Raw genomic sequence first — 21015 nt, 5'->3', positions numbered from 1 at the left:
TTTGGTCAACGGTTGGAATGCGCCCACTGCGTTTAGCACAACCATAGTTTGTAGGATTTTTAAAAAATTGCTAATCGTATTGCGGTGTCGATTTGTCGCCGATGCAATTTCTCCATTTTTTTTTTTTTGCCAGCTAGGTCCATTCCGATAATTTTTCCGCGTTCTTCCTCTGAAAGTTCATTTCCTCGAGGCATTTTTCACAAAGATTAAAAATTTGCACTAAATATCTTCTGAATACATAAAAAGAACATAAATGTAACTCACTCACAATCTACAGTTATTATTCACAACGAAACTGTAATGAGCCTGTGCATTCTTCAGCGTAAAAAATGCACAATGCTCATATAACTATTTTCTATTGAACTTTTAACTTTCATTACAAATTTCATATAACGGAACATCAAATTGGTGTCTAGCGACAAAATCGCTAATGATAATCATAGCATAGAGTCACCCAAACATCGTTAAAAAGGAAAATTTTAAGTGCCGTTATTTTCGTACAAAAGAGAAAAACAATTTTTGTACATATATTTATTTTACAGAGGTAGTAGATCGCTGGGTATTGCAAATTGGCAGATCCCCTGATTTGACTACTCGAATGCTTATTTTTCACCCGATCGCCATGAAATTCGGTGACATTGGAAATTGTTGCATATCAGTTTCCTAGATTTGAGCTTCCTGAAGGCTTATTTATGAACCGATCCATCTGAAATTCGGTTTGCGATAAAATATAGCCCCCATATAAAACGTCAACCAGCAATCATATAAAATTTTGTCCATAATTAGATATAGTCCCAATATAGAAAATCTCCAGAATGGACTTCTTGGAAGTGTGACCGGTTGTAAATGTAAAGGGTGATTCTTTTGAGGTTAGGATTTTCATGCATTAGTATTTGACAGATCACGTGGGATTTCAGACATGGTGTCAAAGAGAAAGATGCTCAGTATGCTTTGACATTTCATCATGAATAGACTTACTAACGAGCCACAACGTCGAATTTTCAGTGAATGGGCCCTAGAAAAGTTGGCAGAAAATCCGCTTTTTTATCGACAAATTTTGTTCAGCGATGAGGCTCATTTCTGGTTGAATGGCTACGTAAATAAGCAAAATTGGCGCATTTGGAGTGAAGAGCAACCAGAAGCCGTTCAAGAACTGCCCATGCATCCCGAAAAATGCACTGTTTGGTGTGGTTTGTACGCTGGTGGAATCATTGGACCGTATTTTTTCAAAGATGCTGTTGGACGCAACGTTACGGTGAATGGCGATCGCTATCGTTCGATGCTAACAAACTTTTTGTTGCCAAAAATGGAAGAACTGAACTTGGTTGACATGTGGTTTCAACAAGATGGCGCTACATGCCACACAGCTCGCGATTCTATGGCCATTTTGAGGGAAAACTTCGGAGAACAATTCATCTCAAGAAATGGACCGGTAAGTTGGCCACCAAGATCATGCGATTTGACGCCTTTAGACTATTTTTTGTGGGGCTACGTCAAGTCTAAAGTCTACAGAAATAAGCCAGCAACTATTCCAGCTTTGGAAGACAAAATTTCCGAAGAAATTCGGGCTACTCCGGCCGAAATGCTCGAAAAAGTTGCCCAAAATTGGACTTTCCGAATGGACCACCTAAGACGCAGCCGCGGTCAACATTTAAATGAAATTATCTTCAAAAAGTAAATGTCATGGACCAATCTAACGTTTCAAATAAAGAACCGATGAGATTTTGCAAATTTTATGCGTTTTTTTTAAAAAAAAAATTATCAAGCTCTTAACAAATCACCCTTTATTTCGAACTCAATAAATTTTTGCCATTTTTACCCCCGCCGTCAGTGTTGCCAGTATTGGGGATATTTTTTCGTGAGTGGGGTCGAAATTTCTGAGTTGGGGGCTTGGGGATTTGGTGGAGAATTTCCATAGATTTGTGGGGATTTTTTTCCGAGAAATCTGATTTATCTATTTTGTCCAAATTTTATTTCTATAGAAAATTTCGTCAAAATTTTATTTCTATATAAAATTTCATCAAAATTTTATTTCTATAGAAAATTTTGTCAAAATTTTATTTCTATAGAAAATTTCGTCAAAATTTTATTTCTAACAGGTTGGCTGATAAGTCCCCGGTCTGACACATAGATGGCGTCGCTAGTATTAAATGCATATTATTTTTATATAGTACCAACCTTCAAATGATTCGTGTCAAAATTTGACGTCTGTAAGTCAATTAGTTTGAGAGATAATTGAAAAAAATTGTAAAAAAGGAGTTTTGTGTTTTGATAAAATACTGTTTTCTGAAGGGAAAAAATACGGTGGAAGCAAAAATTTGGCTTGATAATGAGTTTCCGGACCCTGCCCCAGGGAAATCAACAATAATTGATTGGTATGCAAAATTCAAGCGTGGTGAGGGAATTTTTCCAAATTTTATTTTTATAGAAAATTTTGTCAAAAATTTATTTCTATAGAAAATTTTGTAAAAATGTTATTTCTATAGAAATTTTTGTCAAAATTTTATTTTCATAGAAAATTTTGTCAAATTTTTACTTTTATAGAACATTTTGTCAAAATTTTATTTTTATAGAGAATTTTGTCAAAATTTTATTTCTATAGAAAATTTTGTCAAAATTTTATTTCTATAGAAAATTTTGTCAACATTTTATTTCTATAGAAAATTTTGTCAACATTTTATTTCTATAGAAAATTTTGTCAAAATTTTATTTCTATAGAAAATTTTGTCAAAATTTTATTTCTATAGAATATTTTGTCAAAATTTTATTTCTATAGAAAATTTTGTCAAAATTTTATTTCCATAGAATATTTTGTCAAAATTTTATTTCTATAGAAAAATTTGTCAAAATTTTATTTCTATAGAAAATTTTGTCAAAATTTTATTTCTATAGAAAATTTTGTCAAAATTTTATTTTTATAGAGAATTTTCTCAAAATTTTATTTCTATAGAAAATTTTCTCAAATTTTATTTCTATAGAAAATTTTGTCAACATTTTATTTCTATAGAAAATTTGTCATCATTTTATTTCTATAGAAAATTTTGTCAAAATTTTATTTCTATAGAACATTTTGTCAAAAATTTATTTATTTATTTTAAAATTTCGTCAAAATTTTATTTCTATAGAAAAATTTGTCAACATTTTATATCTATAGAACATTTTGTCAAAATTTTATTTTTATAGAACATTTTGTCAAAATTTTATTGCTATAGAAAATTTTGTCAAAAATTTATTTCTATAGAAAATTTTGTCAAAATTTTATTTCTATAGAAAGTTTTGTCAATATTTTATTTCTATAGAAAATTTTGTCAAAATTTTATTTCTATAGATAATTTTGTCACAATTGTATTTCTATAGAAAATTTTGTCAAAATTTTATTTCTATAGAAAATTTTGTCAAAATTTTATTTCTATGGATAATTTCTATTTTTATAGAAAATGTTGTCAAAATTTTATTTTTATAGAACATTTTGTCAAAATTTTATTTTTATAGAGAATTTTCTCAAAATTTTATTTCTATAGAAAATTTTGTCAAAAATAAATTTATTTCTATAGAAAATTTTGTCAAAATTTGTTTTCTATAGAAAATTTTGTCAAAATTTGTTTTCTATAGAAAATTTTGTCAAAATTTTATTTCTGTAGAAAATTTTGTCAAAATTTTATTTCCATAGAAAATTTTATCAAAATTTTATTTCTATAGAAAATTTTGTCAAAATTTTATTTCTATATAAAATTTCATCAAAATTTTATTTCCATAGAAAATTTTGTCAAAATTTTATTTTTATAGAAAATTTTGTCAAAATTTTATTTCTATAGAAAATTTTGTCAAAATTTTATTTTTATAGAAAATTTTGTCAAAATTTTATATCTATAGAAAATTTTGTCAAAATTTTATTTCTATAAAAAATTTTGTCAAAATTTTATTTCTATAGAAAATTTTTTCAAAAATTTATTTCTATAGAAAATTTTGTCAAAATTTTATTTCTATAGAAAATGTTGTCAAAATTTTATTTCTATAGAAAATTTTGCAAAAATTTTTTTCTATAGAAAATATTGTCAAAATTTTATTTCTATAGAAAAATTTGTCTATAGAAAATTTTTTCAAAATTTTGTTTCTATAGATAATTTTGTTAAAATTTTATTTCTATAGAAAATTTTGTAAAAATTTTATTTCTATAGAAAATGTTAAGATTTTATTCCGATAGTCTACCACCCAATTTTGCTACTTGAATATTTAGAAGTAAATTTTCGTTCATAAATACAAGGTGACCGAACTCCTATTTTCATATCTCCAGAATTTGGAAGACGATCCACCAGTCTCTTGGTGTTGTGGTTCGAATCTTGATCTTAATACACCTTACTGGATTTGATAAAATTTTAATTTTTAAATTATTACTGATTTTCTACAGCAGAGCTTTTTGCTTTATTTTTTTTTTTTTAACTTGTCAAAAATGTATTGGGGAGTTTTGTGAGGAATTTAAATTTAAATTGGGGATTTTTGGGGACGAAAAGATCATAATTTGGGGACAAGAGACAGAAAAATACTGGCAACACTGCCGGCCGTGAATCGAACCGGCACCTCCGTCATGTAAGATTCCGCCCTCGTTGCAGTCGGGTCTATGGCCTGGGGCGAACACAGGGGTTTCAAGTCTGTCCAAGGATTGTAACCCCCAAAAGTACTGAAAATGTTCTTGGATCCAGAAGTGGTGCACAATTGACGAAGAAGCAAAGAATTTAACATGGGCTTGCCGTAGGACGGATGTCCACCAATTCAGCAGCCGTTGTTCTGAGCCTGCATCACTTCTTAAGAAGTAATCCGAATTCAGTGTTTTGGAAGTGAATTAAAAAAATTTGTGATATTTTCACAAATAAACGGTTGCCTGAAACGTTTAACCTTAAATATTTTCAAAAACTCACAAAATTTTATTAAATTGTACCATTGTTTTAATTCTTACTCTGTTTTTAACCTATTTGAAAAAAAGTTAAAATTTACCATTAAAAATATGAAAAAAGCGAGTTATAAAAAAATTAATTAAACCTGATTGGCTAGATCTATAAAGCTAATGATGTGGTGACCTAAAGGCCATCACTTGAGCAACCATGATTTTTAGGCGTATTTGTAATCTCAAGCCTAGGTCAAGTGCAGATTCCCTAAAGGTGGCTATTAAGTTCGAGTTTAGCCCCTAAAATCGTCATTTTTTCACGATTACTTTTCTTTAATAATCCATTTTAAGGTATACAAACTTTGTGAAAATTTGCTTTGGGCTATTCCCCATAGTAAAATTTGCGACAAATATGTATAATTTTATGCCTTTTTACTGATTTAGTTTTCACTTTAGCGGCAAAACTCGAACTTAGTACTAACCTTAATGCCTAACACCTACTGCTTCTAATTTTGAATATAGAGCAATTGGCATACACCTCCATCCCTAAAACTAGATCAAAACGAAAGAAATATGAATAAATAATTTTAATATCGCAGTGCAACACAAAAATTCCAAACAAAAAAAAATCACCCCAGTCGAAAGTACTCGATGAAAGGATAAAAGTAATTTTTGGATTTTGCCGTTCGTTTTTTATGAGGCTCTAAAAGTTTTTTTCTTCAATTCGGTTGCAGAGAAGTACTTCCCTCATAGGAAGCAAGACATCGATTTAATACCAGTCATTTACCAAATTTGAATTAAATTATCTCCAAGGTTATGAGGTCTTGCTGGTGAAATGAACCTTTGAAAATAAGCAAATGTTTCCTGAATATTTTCCAAGAAAAACCAAACTCCCAAACAAAAAAAAAAAATGCTTTCCACAACTGAAAATGAGCACCACCCATACCCAAAAGGAAGTCAAATGTTTTGAGTAATTTTTATTTAATAGTTTTTTTTTATATATATTTCCAGTTAATTTACTTGTGGTATTTTTCTTTAATGCATTTAAGATTTTGTAAACAATTAAAAATAATTAAAGTCAAACATACAATAGTTTCCTATAGTTAGTTTTTTTCCGTTGAATTTCTTTTTTGATTTGTTTCAGAGATATGAATGCGAATAAAAAAAACAGTTCAGAAATAAAATGTACAAAAATATATACGTATTCATAATTGAAATTACACGAATATAATTACAATGCAACAAGAAATAATTTATTAAAATATCAAAAATTAAGGAAATTTAAATAAATTATGCACTCACAAAAAAGCGGGAAACGATTATTTTTCCCCGCAAAATTAAAAATGGAATATAATAGTAATCAAATAGTAATTTTAAATACATTGATTATTGGCTTTAGAAATCGAGTTAAATATTCTTTAGTGAATTGTGGAAATGTGACGATAAAATAATAAAAAAAAATGAGACAAAATTCGTTATATTTATTCGTATTTTTATCGTTTATTGTGGTTTATAATTAAAAATGTTTACTATATATTTTTGGGGCGAGTTCATATTTGTGTCTCTGTGAATTAATTTTGTTTTCAATTTTTTTTTCGTTTGGAGGGGGGATGGGAGGACACGATCTCCGAATAAAAGTAATAATCATTATATTTTTTTATATATATATTCGTGTATATATATTTATGTATGGTTAAGTATATTGTATATACTGTGTTCATCATATTATATATATGTATTATCGTTTATATATAATGCAAATAAGAAAAAAAAGCAAATTTCTTTATATATTAATATACGAATTTTTCTGTGTGTTGGTGGTGTGGTGATATATTCTTTGTTTTTGTTTTTTTTTTCTTTTACTTCAAAAAATTTTTTAAATTTTCTTGTGGAGGGGAAGAAACTATTTGCGATTATAACTTTAGATAGTTGTGTTTAGCCTTGCGCTGAGGCTAAAGCCAATTCCCGAAAGGCTTCTTGTAGGGCATGTTGCATTTCTGGTGTAAGTTGGCTTGCACATGCTTGGAAGACTTCGGGATTCGATTCAACTTGTTTCACTATACCCAACATACGTGAACCCACATCACTGACCGGCACCACCACTTTATTCAAAAACGCTTGGGCTATAATTGAGACAATGCGTGGTAGATTGCAGTTATTTGCACCCAAAATAATGGGATGATTGCCTTGTATTAAATCACACAAATAACCATAAATATGTGTGGCTTCATCGGTGTCTTCTGTAACAGGCAACCATGAGAACCTATAAAATAAAATAAAAACAGCCATTATAATAAAAATTTTGCAATTCCATTTCTTTTTTGGTCATGAATCACTTACCAAACATTAATGATTTCATCGACATTTTGTAGAGCAGATTTGTTGTATTTCAGAATTTTAGTCACTGCTGATATGGCATTTTCTGTGGGATTTATATTCTCTGGTTCGCGACTCTTGGGATCGTTAACCACTTGTACCAACAATGGAATGATTTGTGCACAGGTTACTGCAAATTGTTCACCACCAAATTGGCCTAATACACCACAACCATAGGTGGCTGCCTGGCGTACTTCTGGTGATTTATCGGTAACATATTGCAGCAGGGCAGGTGTGAAGAATTGTTGATAAGCAGCACTGGCCGGACCGCAAAATTCTATTAAAGAAAAAATAAACACAACATTAACACTATTTGAATGTAGGCCCACAAATCACAAACCCTCCTACCTATTACATCGTCAAATGCACATAAAGCCCATTGCCTATCAGACCATGAACGTGCTGGATCCAAAAGTTTTACAAAGTTTTTAGCTATTTGATCAAAGTGAGGCAAAAACTGAACTTTGTTTGTTAGGAATAGAGCATGTAAGATATCAACCACTTTGGACAAAATATATGTGTCTGTGTCATCTTGTTCAGCCAATTCTTCTTCAACACCATCATCATAATCTTCCTCATTGCGTGCCTGTAAACGTTTATCTGCCCGTTCGAAATGTTCATCCATATATTTGGAAATAATTTCCAAAACTTGTTTCATGGCATCATCGTTCAAACAATTTGGACCCAAAGTCTCAATACACTTGGCCAATGAATTCAATAGCTCAGCTTGTACATCAGCCTCCGGTTCAGATCCAATTACCTTCAACAATTCTGGACAAATATAAAGCCACATACCCTCGAGGTATTGGGGACCCTTGATTTTAGCACATTCCAATAGGCACGGTAGAGATTCGGCTGCCGCCGTACGGACACCATCATGGAAATAGAATTTCAACATTGGTACCATCAAGCGTACTACCTCTTCGGCGTAGTCGGCAAATCCGTCTTTCAACTCACGAGCATAACAAACCAACATTTCACAAGCAGATGCCTTATCCTCCATACCGGCTGTGCGTATAGCAAAGTTTTGTTGTTCACCCAGATTGATGAAGGACCAATCGACATCACCTTCGATATCTTCGACTTCATCGTTATCCAATATAGCTACTTCGGGTTTCATGGCTGCAGTGCGCATAACAGGACCCATAACCAAGGGCAAATATTGTTCGAATTGTTTACCCAAAATTTTACACATGCGGGCCCAAGCTGTAATCAAATAGGACGTTTGTGGATCGTCATCTGATAAATCACCTTCAGAATGGGTTTTCAATAACATATCCATAACCTCGCCAGCATCAGTGATGAATTTCTCTCTACCCACAGCTAAGCCAATAAGACTGACACATTCAATGGTCTTGCCACGCAACATACGCAAATCTTCCGAGTTGGCATTTTGAATGATAAACTTGAGGCACGGCATTAATCGATCATAGTAAGCAACGAACTCCTTCTCACAAGTATCAGCCACTGAGGCAATGGTGGTCACAATTTGCTCCAATACCAATTTATTACCCTTTTCAACCAGTTCTTTGAATTTCGAATTCAATACAGCTTCCAATTTGCCCATTATGCCATCCAAATAACGTGTCAGAATATTCTTGGGACAATCTTCTGAGAAATTTACAAGAGCAGCACCAGCATGAGCCTGCACGCGTGGGTTCTGCACGTCGTCCAACAACGACAAGAGACCGGGTACAACTTGTTCGTGGAATTTCTTCTCAAATGTGGGGGCAAAATCCGTAGACATTTGACCAATGGCATTGCAAGCTGCATAGCGAACCCGTGGATGGGGATCACGCAAGAAATTTAAAACTCCAGCCATAACCTGCTCCAACATAGCTTCCATTTGTTTATGGCAACCTTCACCAATGGCTGAGATGGCCATAAGGGCAGCATACCTTTGTTTCCAATCGCTGTGGCTTAACATAGCGGGCAAGGCATTCATTACGTGAGGTAATACAGATTTACCACCCAAGCCGCATGCTAAACGATCCAATGAGGATTCGGCAATAACATTATTATCGCTGTTATCATCATCGGTTACAGAATCCGAAGTGGCCCAGTCTTCATCATCATCCATATCAGTCATCATTTGTAGTACCAAGGGAATGAGAGCAATTACATATTTTTCGGCGCGCTTCCTGACCATGGCAGGAGCATTTTCGGATAAAGACACCATTACTTCAAGAACCAAATGACGCCAACTATCTTCAACATCTTGAGAACTGAAAACCTATTAAAGGAAACATAAAAAAGATAATAACCCTATTCTTATAGCTAGGACGCCAATTTCATCAACTTACCTTCATGCAAATTTCAAAAATTATTTCCAATTGCGGACGCAAAAACTTTGGACATGTCTCAGTCATATCAATCAAGAGCTTCAACAATGATTGATCATCTTGTGCTTCAATACTTTCGGCGGTAATCATAATCATACGTGGCAATAAATCAGCAAACTGTTTATAAATAACAGCCTCTTTCTCTTTATCGTGACGCAGGATGAAAGCACCCACAGCGCGTACAGCTTGGAAACGAACCTCCACATCAGCGCTAGGCTCCATGCTCTTGGTCAGCATTTGTTTAATCAAATCCATGTACTGGGCCTCCTCATTGCCAAAAATCGATGGAACACTGGCAAAAATACGCAAGGCGGATTCTTGCAATTGGGCCGATGGTGAATTGGCACACTGGAAGAGGAATTGCAAAAAATCTGGCCATTGATTATTGCCATCATCGTCGATTAGATTACGTGCCGCTTCTGCGACAACTTCACAAATTTTCCGGCGCAAATTTGGCGTTACATCTTGTTGGACGGCTAATAGAATCTGCTGCAACAGTTGACCTTGTGCCTCTTGCGGCAGCTGGAAAAGAATAATAAAAGTTGTTTTGTTTTTGTTATAGTAGTCAGTCAACATGTGAACTAAATTAAAATATAACTTCCGGCTTTGAAAATGAATGAATGACTTTATGTACCTACATCTAAATCAGAATGTCGTCATTCAATCGGTATTCTTAGAGAAATTGAGTACGCGAGAAATGTTCATGGTGATATGTGTTAACATATACTATGTGGGCATGTACTTGGAATACATGTTATATTAATTAATAGCATTGTTCATTTCCTATCGTTGAGTTAAATTTTAGTCTCAATAATTTTCATAGGTTTTCTCTAATAATAAAAAAATTATGCTTATAATTGTATATGTTTGAGGTGACATTCTTCCTTTCGACATCCTAGCATATCGAATAAAAGCATATCCGACTGTCAATTTCTACTGGATTTGACAATAAGTTCGGACTCGTCTGAAAATATAATCGGCCTAAATCCATTGAGATCAAAGAAGTGTCCATTTTAAACTAATGAGATATTCGTCAAATAGTAGCAAAACTGGATATTTTCTATAGAGTATCGCAAAATAAGGAACAACGGATTAAATTGATTTCATCCTAAATGCGAACGTCTATTAGGTTTACAAAATTCCAAAATCAACTTTTTGTCCACAAAGAAAAGAAGTTCGAAAAGTGGCAATCGACTAATTTTCTTTTAATCGTAAGCAAAAAAACTAATCAAGTTTTAACAAAAAAAAATGTAAATGTTAAATTTGTATTGAATGGAAACGTGTATAGATCTGTTTATGTTGAGAATTCAGAAAAAAAAGTCGGAAGTTTCTACACAGAAAAAATGTTTACTAAAATATTTCCAATTAAAACCTTAATTAAATATTCAAAAATATTCAAATAAAAATTTAATTGATTCAACAAATCCTTGAATTAAAACAAAAATTAATAGTATCAATTAATTTTTTAATTGAATCAATTTTTAATTGGATCGATTAAGTTTTTAATTGACTTCGGTGAATGAAGATATTTCAATTAAAAATTAATTGGATTAATTAATTTCGTGATTGAATCCAAAAGTTATTTTTTGTGTGTGCGTCCAAAATAGTAAATATAGCAAATATATCAAAAATAGCATTTTTAAATTTGTGAAAAAAGTTTGAAATTGACTTTTGCAAAACTCGATAAAAGTTCGTGAGTTGCAATTATTATTGTCATCCGGGTAATTTTCTTGAGGCCAAACATGACGTCCAAAGTTTAAAAGCCAAAAATTGAACGAAAATGCATAAAATGGTATAAAAGCCATTAAACCTTATAAAATAATATGCAAATTATCGATTTCCGTCATCCACCATCAAATATAGAGCTGTCGTCCGTTGTCAAATTTTGTATAGATTCATGTTATATTTGGAAATATATCGAGTTAGAAAATTGATATATTTTGGTATATTTTTAGTATAAAATTAAATTAAAATAAAATTATCTGGTGATGCTTAAACCCTCAAAACGATATGCTACAGAATAGTCGACTTTTTGATTCTCATTAAAATCCTATAAAAAAAAACCGGACATAATCCGAAAATGACAAGATATAACATACTGGTATTAATTACAAATATTAAGATATTTATTCAGATCAGATCGGATGTAAATATATAAATAAAATATAATAGGATCTAAAAATAGATTTCGTGTTGTTTTATTAGTGCAGTAACAAAATGAAGTAAATATATGAATAAGGGATTTATAGTTATATAAGGAAAATATGCACCGTGGGAGTAGAGATGATTCGATTTGTAAAGGTTAGCTCATAGGGCCCCCCAATTGAGCTGTCTACACCAACTAGGTCTATACTGAAGGCTATGGAAAGGTCCATTAGACCGGACTGAAACACTGTGTTGTGAGACGTGTATAGATTTGTATCTGGCGTTTTCTGTGGCTTACCCCTTTAATGGGCAAGAGCACCTTTTCCTCCAAAAAATATAATATTCAAAATGGTAAAAAGAGTCTGCATAAAACATTTTTTCAAAAAATGTTTGTGTCTTTTTGCAAAATAATGATTGTATATTAAAAGATACAGTACTCATTAAACTTTTTTGGCTAATTTGATAACCTGCAATGAAAACACTTCCAAATATATATAACGTACATTTGAATTGAAAACAATTTTAATAAATTATCAAATTACACTAGTTTACAAAAAAAAAATCATTTACACTTAATGAGAGGCAACTTTTCTTATGTATATTGATCTGCTGAATTCTACCAACAAGAACATAATATGACATTTTTAACTCGAGATATAATTTGTTTATTAAAAAAAAAGAGCGAAGAACTAAAAATAACGGGATATCTCAAAAACTTTTCCATAAAAAATTTTAAACATTTTTTTTCGAATTAAGCAGGTCAAAATACATAAGAAAAGTCGGCTCTCATCAAGTGTACATTTTCAGTGTAAACTAGTGTTATTTTTTGTTGTTGATTTTTGTGTGACAATAAATCTAGAATTTCCTTTGAAAATTACGCGTTTTTATGAAAACCGGTTGTGCCGCTTAACCCGGTCTTTTGATCACTCTAAAACTTGATTTCGTAGAATTAAGTCAAAATTTTAAGATGTAAGAATTTTTTTGTTGTATCTTAAAAGATACAGTGCGATTTTAAGGGTTAATTCATCAAGTTCCTTAATTTTCTTTATGCATAAAGTTACAATAATGATTAATTGTAAATAAAATAAGATCTGTAAAAACGTACAAGAGCAGGCTGATCCTGCTTATTTTAATTTCTTAGCATCCAGAATCTTTATTCAATTTACAAGAAAAGGGAGCATTTTTAAATGCATAAAAATCTATAAGAAATATCGTCCATTTTTAAAATTTCTCTATTTCAAATCTTTAGGACCAAAAATTCACTCACATGTCCAATTAGTAAAAAAAATGGAATCGCCTTTCTCCCTGAACCAAAATTTATTTAAAAAAATATATATTCTGCCGAAAGGGCACAATTTTAATAATCATAGGACAATCATGGCTAAATCCCGGAAAGGGAGTGATTCCGAAGTTAATCGGTTTGTGCAAAAACATGTCAAATTATACTCAGACATACTTCCTTTGCAGACAATTTTTGACTATTTAATATACTACCTTTCCCCTTTATATCACAACTACTGGCTGGCAATTTTAAATGATCCCTCAACATAACCTATATTTTCTCCAACACATTAATTCTGCCATTAAACAAAGCACATTTTATGCTAAACACGAAAACGAATCAAAACAAAACAGACGATGAATGGATGGATACCAAAGACCATACAACAATACATGTACACACTCAGATATGTGCGAATAGAATATCTGGCTACCTTAACATAAATGTTTTGGGCTACCAAAAAACAAAAAACCAGTATGTATGTATTATGTACCTGGATCTTACAGATGCAATATTTCATTTTGGCAAAGCCATAAAAAAAGAAACACGTCAATAATGACAATGGCAGTAAAATGGCTAAATACAACAAACGTAGTAGATAAAAGGTAACAAAAGCAAAGTAATAAAATGAAATGATATTGTAGAATAAAGAGGATGAAGAGTATGGGTAATGGTAACTCACCTCTTTGTAAAATTCTAAAAATTCAGATGTGAATAGACGTCGCAATAAAACAGCAGCCATTTGTCGAGCCTCCTCAGACTGTTGGCCATTATGTATGGTGGCCAATAAATGTGTAACCTTGAGTTCTCGGGGCACATTGTTGTAGGCATCCTGGAATTAAAAAGAAATAAAAAAACAAAGAATGCTGATAAAATGTGTCCATGGAGATTGTATCTAATTAATCTATATTTAATAATTGCATGTGTAAGAAGATATTTTAAGTAGATTTTTCTTAGATATTGTTGCATTATTTCAATGGGCATCGGGCCTCTATTGTTAGTGGCCATTGTATTGTATGGCAAGGTCAATAGCAAACAAGGGGGCCCCACAACACTGAATTGGCATGGGGAAAAGTAGTTGTGGTGCAAATCTAAATAAAAATCAATAATTGAGACCGAAACAAGACACATGCATGCAAGTCGGCCGTTGAATGCATTTAGAACAACCGCACATTTATTTTTGCCATAACATACCGTTCACGATTATTTCACATAATGCGTCATAACGTAAAACCACATTTCTTTTCGCCGAATTAAAAGTATTTATGATAATATAAGGAACATAGACGTCCACTTGACGCCACCCTAAAAACCAACATTTATAATAAAAAAAAATATATTAACAATAAACAGACCGAAACGTCAGAAGCTGCTCATTCTCGTTGACTTCGTCGTAGTACAATTGTCAGTTTTTCTCGGCTATTGTTGGCTCTGTTTTGCTTCCGTTCCATGAATCATATTTTTTTTAATAGCTCTCATATTGCCTTTGAAAAATATTTTAATAAAATTTGAGAGGCTTTAGTTTGCATGAAAGAACGTGTGACAATTGAAGAACCAATTTTCTTAGTAAATTAAATTTAAGGAATCCTAAAATAATGGCTCAAAAACCAAAAATAATGGTTACTTTTCGAAGAATAACAGCCGCAAAATGCGAGCAAAAAAACACGTTTCGCGCTATAAATGAAATTCACCACGGCGGACCTAGGTCGGCATAGAAGAAAAGTTAGGGGCAAGGGCGGGCTGCTCCCTTGTTACGAACATACTATAGACACCCTTCAGTTTGTTCCAGAAAGAGCCTTGGCTTATTTTTACACATAATTGAGTTCGTTTTTTCCACTACGATAGCACTTTGGGCAATTTTTTCTATTAAAAATGACGTTTATACACACCTCAGCCTGCTGTCGAACTTCATTGTCGGTGGACAGCAAAGAATTTAAAAGTTGATTAAAATGATCAGCAGCCATTGTTCACTCGTTCACGAAAATGTTTTGTCGCCTTTTATGTTTTGCAATTGTCCAAATATTGCGATGTTTGTGAAAAATAATCTAATCACTTCCTCTTAGTGTATTTTCTTTGTATTTCTTTGAAACAATAAAAAGAAAATTTATCCGCCTCGCGAGAACCGCACGCAAGCACGAACGAGATGCAAAAAAGAACCGAGCCAATTCGTTATATTGCTGATATGCAGATTACTGAGTACTCGGTAATTGGGAGAAGTGGTGAGATGATTGTTTATAATAGGCCCTTCGCACTAAACGAGTGGTGGTTGTTGTTACCAATTTGGCAGAGTTGCCAATAGATGCGCTTTACAAAATATCAGTTATTCCGGACGACAGTGATCGTGTCCAGTGTTGCCAGGTTAGGGGTTTTCCCCCCAAATTTAGGGGTTTTTTTCACGTTTAGGGGGATTTTTAGGGGTAAAATTTATTTGGGGGGATTTTTGGGGGTAAAAAATTATTTCAGACCTTATAAAGTGGAGCAATTCTCAAGCAAATTCGGAACAATTCTAGCATGAGTTATGAGAAAAAAGATGCGGGAAGTCAACAAGAAGATCCTAAATACAAACAAGTATGCAATAATATTATTCTCGTTATCTTTTTTAAACTCTTCTGTTGAAAGGACATTTTTAATATTTGACAAATTTAAAAACAATCGTATCTTAACTTAGCAGCTGAAAGCTTTTTAAGAGTAAGCCCGCTTTTTAAATTGATATACATATTGTATTATTACATCCGAAGAAAAAATAATTTCCTCAGGGATCAAATTTTAAACAAACGAAAATCTCTTTTCTTTTAAAGTATTTTCTTAAATAGCAAATTTTATTTTTTATTTACTTCAAATGAAAAAAAAATTAGCATCAAAAGAAAACTTAGTATGTCTAAAATTTCGTTTCTCTGGAAAGAACTCTTCTTTCAGGATATATTTGTGTTAAATATAATTTTTAAAGTGTATCACTACAGGATTTTTTTCACGAAATTTTGGGACCACTTTTTGTACTTTTTATATTTTGAAAATTTTTGGGGGTTTTTGAAAAAGGCTTAGACCAATTGAGGGGTTTTTTCTTAAGATTTGGGGGGAAGAATCAAAAATCACCTGGCAACACTGCTCGTGTCGAACATATCCCATTTATTGTGCACATTATAAGTTAAGTCCGAACCCATAATCGATACTGCTGCATGTTTATGGAATCGATAACACATTTACCGATTATTTAGTCATCGCCGACAAGTCGTATCGATCCGACACACTGTAAGATTCTTCACAAACAACGACATTCCGTCCGGAATAACTGATAGTCTGCAAAGCGCATCAAGCGTGAACGGTGAATAGGAATTGTGCGGAAACAAGTATTCGCTTACCGCCTATCGCTGTTCTTGTGTCTGCACGCTAATTTTTTCCGCCATTGAAGTAGCAAAAATTGGCTACACTACCAGATTCTAACGGTTCTTACGTATTTTGTTTTCTTAACATTTGATCTTGTCTCTAGTTTCTGGGCCTTCCGACATATCTCCTTGAGAAGATGATGTCCCATAAATCTGATAAAAATAAAAACAATTTGGATGAAATTCAATCATTGCCTATTATTGAGAAGCCTAGTGTTTATAGTGATGGAATATCTTCCAAACAAAACCGATCATTGTCTGTTGGGATTAAACAAGTATATTTGGAATATTGTGCTAATACGTCAATACATGGCGTCCAATACTTAGGAGATTCTCGTCCGTGGAAGGAGAAATTCTTCTGGATTTGTGTTTTCATTGTGTCCATTTGTTGCTGCTCTAAATTAATTGGAAGAGTCTATAGCAAATGGACGGAGACACCGGTGATTGTCAGTTTTGCGGAGAAGTCCACTCCCGTTTGGAATATACCATTTCCTGCTATTACAATCTGTTCTGAAACGAAAAGACCAAAGAAAATGCAAGGTATGTGATGATATTTATTTAATTACATATTTATTCAATGAACGACTATTTGGTTAGAATCTTGATAGAATTCGATCGCAATTGCAATTAAAGAAAGAATTCAGTTTTAGTTGGGGGGAAAAGATTTACAGTATTCAAACTACCAAACCTACTTATCTTGACTTTCTTAAAACAATCTTCTGATATGTACCTAATTATAATACATATATATGAGTTCTATCTTTCAACTGTCGAGTCACTATTCATTTTGCCGATGCAAATGCTCCAAAAACCTAAACAGTTGGTGTATGTTAGTATCTGAAAACACTTCTATATCGATTAAATGATATCGTTGCGGTGTCTTGTTTATACACCATACATTCATTGATTTCTTCTCCGCATCGCATTCAGCAGTCTAACACATTTTGCAAACTCGTTAAATATCAGTAGCAAAAATTAAGTATATAGAGCATAATAAAGGGCCTTTTCGGCTGCTGCGCAACTGTTACAGCTGCTTTTTTGTTGCATATTTTTTTTGCGATTTAGAAGGAAAACACACCACAAATGGCAAAATTATATAATAAACTTTATTTTTGAATTAGATGACTGTTCAAATGAGTCAAAGCTATGTTATTTACAGAAAAAATACATCTAAAGTATAAAAAGCGAAATTTATTACTGCAACAAATTTGCAGGAAGATAAAAAAGTTTAAAAATGCAGATTAGTGAACACCAATATGGAAAATACTTGTAGCCTACTTTAAAATGACATCGGGAAATTCGTCGAAACTAAGTCGGGAGTTAGAATTTGATGTCGAATGTTCTCTATGGTGGGCTAATCTAAAGGACACTAATTAAGAAGGCTAGAGGAACTATACCGATAATATCTTCATTGAGCTACCATATCTTTCGCGTTGATGCAACCGAGAGGAAGATCGGGAACGTAGTCATCGCAGCATTCACTCGCTTATTGGAACTAAATCTAGGATATCTAGAATCTAGTGATTAGGTAGTCTATGAAAGTTCGCCAAGCATCTGGAGTGTGATCTTTTTCAATTCAATTCACAAGGAGAGTCAGGTCGCATTTGTGGTCTCCGGAGCTATACACAGGCCACGATTCACAATAAAGTCCTCAAAGTCTGATTCCGATGCAGTCCTGCGTACTCGCTCATCATACTCGATGTATGGAAAATAAGTAGAGTGACTATGCTACTGAAGCCATACATAGACTCGAGTAAGTTTGAATCGCACAGAACGACGTTTCTTCCCTTCCCAATAGTCAAAAAGAGTGTAAGTATTATCAATCCCGAACCTAGTTGTTCCGGCATTAACATGGAATCCGATAAGTAGAACATCTAGCACCACATCATATCAATAGAGATCTTATCATGTACAAGTCGTATTGTAGGATAATCTTCGTTCTTGTTGATGTATCTAAACTGCTTACCAGGCCTATGTGGACAGTGTTCATGAAGATAAAATAGACGAAGCCGCGAATAGCTCAAAAATTATTCCTCAAAGACCGACGATCGTCCAAAGCATGGCAGTTTCGTTGGCGGCTTCCCTCACAGAAGCCATTTTCGTTCGTATTTTTTCATGAAGAGGGCTGTCAATAATTAAGAACACCATGTATATTTTTATATCTGCAAATTCAAGTGTTGTTGTTGTTATTGGTGTTTTTCCTAATGGCAGTTATTGTTTCATCTTCTCATCCAACATACCTTGCAGGACCTTCTTATGCCGAGCTTTTAAAGGAATGGAAATCGAGTGTAGCTGAAGGCAAACATTTTCATCCGAATATAAATTCAACCGAATTTCTAGAATTTTTAACTTTACTACATATCTGCAATACACAAATCATTGATAGTATGCCCCGTATATCCCACCAACCCATCGACTATTTTGAAATCCTTAACCGGATGCTACCCGATTTTGATAATCATTATCTTTATTGTAAATGGTTCGGTAACTTTAGTCATTGTGATAAACTCTTTTCTAAGACCTATACGGAAGAAGGTATATGCTTTACATTTAATGGCTTAAATCCAACTGATTTATATCGAAATAATACAATTCAATACCAAAGGGCCTTAGAGACGACGACGGCTTTCAAATATTCCAAAGATGTGAATCGTTCGCTTAGTTGGTCTTTGGAAAATGGATATGACCATAATAGTGGTCTAGAGACTTATCCCGTAAGAGTTCTCAGTGCGGGGTCAAGGGCTGGTCTTTCGATTGCATTTCTAAATTTGAAACATGAAGTTGATTTTGGTTGCCGTGGTCCCGTACAAGGCTTCAAAGTTCTTTTACATTCACCCGATGATGTTCCACTTGTTTCAAAACAATTCGTACGTATACCAATGGGAAGAGAAGTTCTTATTGCTGTTAAGCCCAATATGATTACAACGTCATCTGGAATAGCGGAATATCCACCTCATAGGCGTCAATGTTATCTAAATAGTGAACGCTCTCTACGATTCTTTAAAGTGTACACACAAAACAACTGTGAACTGGAGTGCTTGACGAATTATACTTTAAAAACTTGTGGTTGTGTTAAATTTTCCATGCCTCATACACCCGATATGCCTGTGTGCACTGAAGATAAAATCCAATGCTATGATCGGGCCGAAGATGGATTATTATTTAAGGAATTCTCTGAAGGTATGAAAGGCACAAATTTCAACTCTAGAGGTGAGACCGAATGTAATTGCATGCCAGCTTGTACCTCGTTGGCATACCACACAGAAATATCACAAGGAAGTTTTGATACAGAAAATATGCTACATGCTTTTGGCGAAAAAAAGTTTCTAGAGGACAACCCTGATATAGAAATGTCTAGATTGTCGATTTATTTCAAAGAGAACCAATTTATCACATCCAAACGTTCGGAATTATATGGAGTTACCGATTTTTTGGCCAATTGTGGAGGCATATTTGGTCTATTCATGGGATTTTCAATATTAAGTATGGTTGAAGTGATATACCATTTCTCCTTACGTTTATGGTCGAATATGAGAAAGCAAAAGTAATTTTTGTTTATATACTTTTAATGTGTTATTCTGTTTACCTCCTTTTGTATATAATTATCATGTATTTAATTTGAAAATGTTTTTGTAAGTTTTGTAAATTAATTCCATTTTTTTAAAGCTTAAAATGATTTGTTACTTTATATATAGCCATTAGGTTATACTTAAGTCAAAGTTTTGTTTAACTTAGTTTTTAAGAAAAAGTTTTCTTAGCATTTGGGGGTTTTATTCGAACTTTTTCTTTAAATAATAATTAATATTTTATGTAAGCCTACTTTGTGCATATAAATAAACTATATGAACAATTCAAGCTTAAATGAAATATTGAATATTGTTTTCTTAAAATTATCCATATCAATTTTCTATTAACCCTCTCCTGTCCGAATTAAATTGCATTTTATGTGCTATATATGTTAGTCTTGGGTCACATATGTAATGAAAAAATCCTTGTCCTTGCTATCCTGGTTCGTCACATAATGCAAAAAATCGCATGTCGAACAAATCAAAATAACGGGACGTAGAAACATATAAGCACAATATTCCTATAGGCAACATTGGGCATGAGAGGGTTAAATTGTTTAAAATCTATTTTTCGATAGAAATAGATTTTGCCAAACTTTCTTTCAAAATGCCGCAATAACATTAATAAAATATTCAATTTCATTTCGCAATCCAATGTGATCATATTTCAAAAAAAAAAAAATACAATTTAATTTATATCTGCTGCTATAAGTTTAATAAATACTAAATAAAAAACTATATTTCTATGGATTTTGTTTCAGAATCTAATATCTATAAGATCTATAAATTTGTTTGTTTTGAAATTTTCTAACAAATATATTTTGTATTTAATTTCTGTATGAAATTTTGTGAAAATTTTATTTTTTGAAATTTTTGGCAAAATTGTGTGTTTACTTAATTTTTTAAGGTACATATGTATGTTTATAGTAAATATTAAAATCATATACAATTGTTTTGTTTAAATATATTTGTAAAATTTTAAATCTCATATATCCGCTAATTAAATTTTTTTTTAAATTCAAATAATATATATTTTAAA

The 21015-nt window shown here is 32.4% G+C and overlaps 2 protein-coding genes across 2 annotated transcripts; one reads left to right on the top strand and one right to left on the bottom strand.

Moving 5' to 3' along the window:
* Positions 1–6296: 6296 nt before the first annotated feature.
* Positions 6297–15188, bottom strand: Karybeta3 (karyopherin beta 3). The gene is made up of 6 exons (XM_075290111.1): positions 14917–15188; positions 13710–13859; positions 9562–10122; positions 7607–9491; positions 7223–7535; positions 6297–7145 (listed from the first exon to the last, which is right to left on the bottom strand). The coding sequence occupies exons 1-6, from the start codon at positions 14989–14991 to the stop codon at positions 6818–6820; spliced, it is 3312 nt and encodes a 1103-aa protein (XP_075146226.1). The 5' UTR covers positions 14992–15188; the 3' UTR covers positions 6297–6817.
* Positions 15189–16472: 1284 nt separating this feature from the next.
* On the top strand, positions 16473–20639 carry rpk (ripped pocket). Its single transcript, XM_075290113.1, has 2 exons — positions 16473–16950; positions 18658–20639. Exons 1-2 carry the CDS (start codon positions 16548–16550, stop codon positions 19956–19958), a joined length of 1704 nt encoding a protein of 567 aa, XP_075146228.1. The 5' UTR covers positions 16473–16547; the 3' UTR covers positions 19959–20639.
* The last annotated feature ends 376 nt before the right edge of the window (positions 20640–21015 follow it).

This window comes from Haematobia irritans, chromosome 1 (assembly GCF_050003625.1).
Source record: "Haematobia irritans isolate KBUSLIRL chromosome 1, ASM5000362v1, whole genome shotgun sequence".
NCBI lineage: Eukaryota > Metazoa > Arthropoda > Insecta > Diptera > Muscidae > Haematobia > Haematobia irritans.
This window is presented reverse-complemented; position numbering and strand designations above follow the sequence as displayed.